This window comes from Limulus polyphemus, unplaced genomic scaffold (genome assembly GCF_000517525.1).
Source record: "Limulus polyphemus unplaced genomic scaffold, Limulus_polyphemus-2.1.2 Scaffold3405, whole genome shotgun sequence".
Lineage (NCBI taxonomy): Eukaryota > Metazoa > Arthropoda > Merostomata > Xiphosura > Limulidae > Limulus > Limulus polyphemus.
The window spans coordinates 113,947-117,275 of NW_013669015.1; the positions used below are offsets into that span (position 1 = coordinate 113,947).

The following is a 3,329-nucleotide window of genomic DNA, read 5'->3' on the forward strand; positions in this document are numbered from 1 at the left end:
GGGGGCTGGGTTCGAATACCTATCACATTTTAGCCGAGAGGGCGTTACAATGTGAAGATCAATTGCACTATTCGTTTGTAAAAAGGGTAGTCCAAAAGTTGGCGGTGAGATGTGCTGACTGGCTACCTTCTCTCACTGTTAAATTAGGAACGGCTAGCGTGGATAACCCTCGTGTAGCTCTGCACGAACTTCATTTCATTACCCAGTTAGATATATAAATAGCCCCCCAGTAGCACAGCGGTATGTCTGCGGACTTACAACGCTAGAAACCGGGTTTCGATGCTAGTGGTGGGCAGAGCACAGATAGTCCATTGTGTAGCTTTGTGCTTAATTACAAACAAACAATAGATATATAAATAATGATCCATCGAGTATCCTTTTCATTGTCAACAGTAAAATTTGTTTTTTTTTAAAGAACATATATAATAAGTCATAAGATGCATTATTTGTTATTTTCAGTAAACGTTATTTATGTTTCTTTAATTGTACGTTCAGTTACGGGTATTTTTGATATTAAAATGTACCGAATTCAGAAACATGCTTCAGTGAAGGAAGGTTAATGAATATCACATTATCAGCGTTTGTTGTACTTAAAAATAGCAAGATAAGACGTAAACTTTGATACATATTTTATGATCGTGGTTACGATGTTCTCGCTAATTTGAAGAAAACATTAAATTGTATGAGTTCACATCAATTTTCATTATGGCAAGTGACATTTATAATTAGTTTTGTAATTTATAATCATAGCATGTAATATTTTGTTTCCCTATTTAATCAGGAAATTATAACACGACGTCCATCTGAAAGTGAGTCTGGAATACATTCATCTGATACAGAAAAGCTAGAAGCATCAAATCCACCGGATTCCGAAGTTTCAAAATGTAGGTGAAACTCAGTTTTGTGGTACTGAACTGCTTTTGTTTTTATACTGCGTTCAGACATAAAGTAAATAGCAGATATATCTTTCATTTGCATGCTTAAATTGGAATACGAAACAAGCTTGATCCATTTCTTGATATATATATATATATATATTTCGTTATATTTTATCATGATGCCACGACAAGGCTGACTAATGTGATATAATTAATTTAGATGAATGCCAATTACAATAACTTTCTGTATTGTTCACTTTAGTAGACTCCTCACTCACACATTTGTAGAATACTCCATTTATTTATCTACGGTAAGTAGACTGATCATGACGTCAGACGATTACTTGAACTTCGTTGGAGAATGGTTACGAGATAAGACCTCTTCGACTTATAAAGGGGCGTGATAGTAGATACCCGACAAGCAAGAGCTGTTAAAAAAAAGACATAATCAGAATCTCTCAACATTAAAAATCGAGAAGGAATTATCTTCACGTTTACTACAAGGAAATCTATGACAGGCTGGTCGAGGGAAAAGATTGAACTGGTTTTAACACGTCCCTCAAAATTCAAGGGTTGTCTTTACACTACAATTTGTTGAATATTAAAAATAAGTTCAATCCGGAAACTCCCAACGTTTTCCTTTGTTAATTGATAAGTTTTAAAGTGAAATTCAGCGTCCTCAATTCTCCATACTAGCTAGTACCAAGGTCTACCCGCTGGGAGTAAATCCAGTATACATCAATAAAGCCACATTCTCAGCATCATTAATTAAGCAAATGCCAACCTTTTATGCCTCTGCTATCACCTTTTTATGTTTAGCTTTCAATCGAGATACGAACGATTTCACCTGCGATTCAGTAGGGAAGGTCGAAGCATCACGATAGTCAATAGGATGAGCAGACAGGAACACTTTGAAAGCACCTACAGGCATAATATTGTGCTCGGCTTGTTGCACAATATCTACCAAGGTGGTTCTAAACGGTTCCTGAATACCTCTGCGTGTCATTTGGAGACTTTCATGCTTCGTACGCTTGGCCATTAAGCTCTTGAAGTATTGATGGATTTCAGTCACCTTAACACTTCAAATCACTTTTCGCAACTCCAACGCTAAAAGAGTGCGGGAAATGCCTTCTTTTTTAGCTACTAAAATGTCCAAAAAATTTCAGCTCAAGTCAAAAACCAAAACGAATTGGGTAGTTTTTTTTCAAGTTTCAAGAAAAATGTCCCCCACTGGCTCGTGAGGGTCTGTTAAAATATACCAAAATTTCAGATCATCTGTGTTAATCGATGCCTTCATTTGACTATCTCCAAATATATTAAGCATAGGGCATCACAAAAAAATGTCATGTGGTAGCAGACAGCTAGGCTGAAAACCGGCTACTTCAGATGTAACGAGGAAATTATGACTTTAGGGGACATTGAATGAATAGAGAGTCGTGTTTCACCTCTGACATTATATTATATATACATATAGGGTACAAATATGAAGAAAACCGCACGTGGCACTTGACTCGTGTTGTTCTCACAGTGTAAACTTCTGTAGATGGTGTATTTGTACGTGAAACGTTTCCATGACAAGAACTGGGTCTTCGATTCCTGTAGAAAAGCAAACAAAATCCCAAACCTTGTACCGATCTTGTCCGTTTCATAATGGTGTATTTCCATTCTGAAAGGCAATGACTCTTCAGAAATGATAATGTAGCAATCAGTTGTATGTTCCGTTACTGTTTCCAAGAACGTGACAGTGATTTTACTAATCTTACTTGGCCAGCAAAATTAGCGATTTTCAATGCAATTCAAACTAATTGTGGATTTTTCTTCTCGATTAATGGCCTACAAAACATCTTTCGTCATCTTGTGGATTTTATGTTAACTTGAGTCTAAGCTATTATCTCGGTGGAAGGCAATCCAACCTGATCCTAATATAGTGACAAAACATCTTTCGTCATCTTGTGGATTTTATGTTAACTTGAGTCTAAGCTATTATTTCGGCGGAAGGCAATCCAACCTGATCCTAATATAGTGACAAAACAGTTTTCGTCATCTTGTGGATTTTATGTTAACTTGAGTCTAAGCTATTATTTCGGCGGAAGGCAATCCAACCTGATCCTAATATAGTGACAAAACAGTTTTCGCAGAAAGTAATTTTAAAATATATTACAACTACAATTTCTTTTCAGGCACATTGTGTGTTACAATTTTAAGATTAATAAAGAAAGATGATCTTTTTCGGCACAATGAAAGATACAATCTTTATTACAAATTTCAGTCGGATGAGTTTCGGTAACATAGTTACCATCATCAGGGCTGGTGAGGAGCTCTGATGACGGTAACTAGTCGGATGAGTTTCGGTAATACAGTTACCATCATCAGGGATAGTGAAAAGCTTTGATTACGGTAACTAGTCGGATGAGTTTCGGTAATACAGTTACCATCATCAGGGATAGTGAG

General features: G+C 36.4%; 1 protein-coding gene across 1 annotated transcript in view; it reads left to right on the forward strand.

Moving 5' to 3' along the window:
- LOC106469296 (tyrosine-protein kinase receptor torso-like) overlaps positions 1-3,329 on the forward strand; it is a gene marked incomplete at its 3' end in the record, with an annotated part of 18,799 nt that overhangs the window by 7,870 nt on the left and 7,600 nt on the right. Inside the window, 1 exon segment of the mRNA XM_022397776.1 lies at positions 782-884. Coding sequence (XP_022253484.1) covers positions 782-884 — 103 coding nt within the window.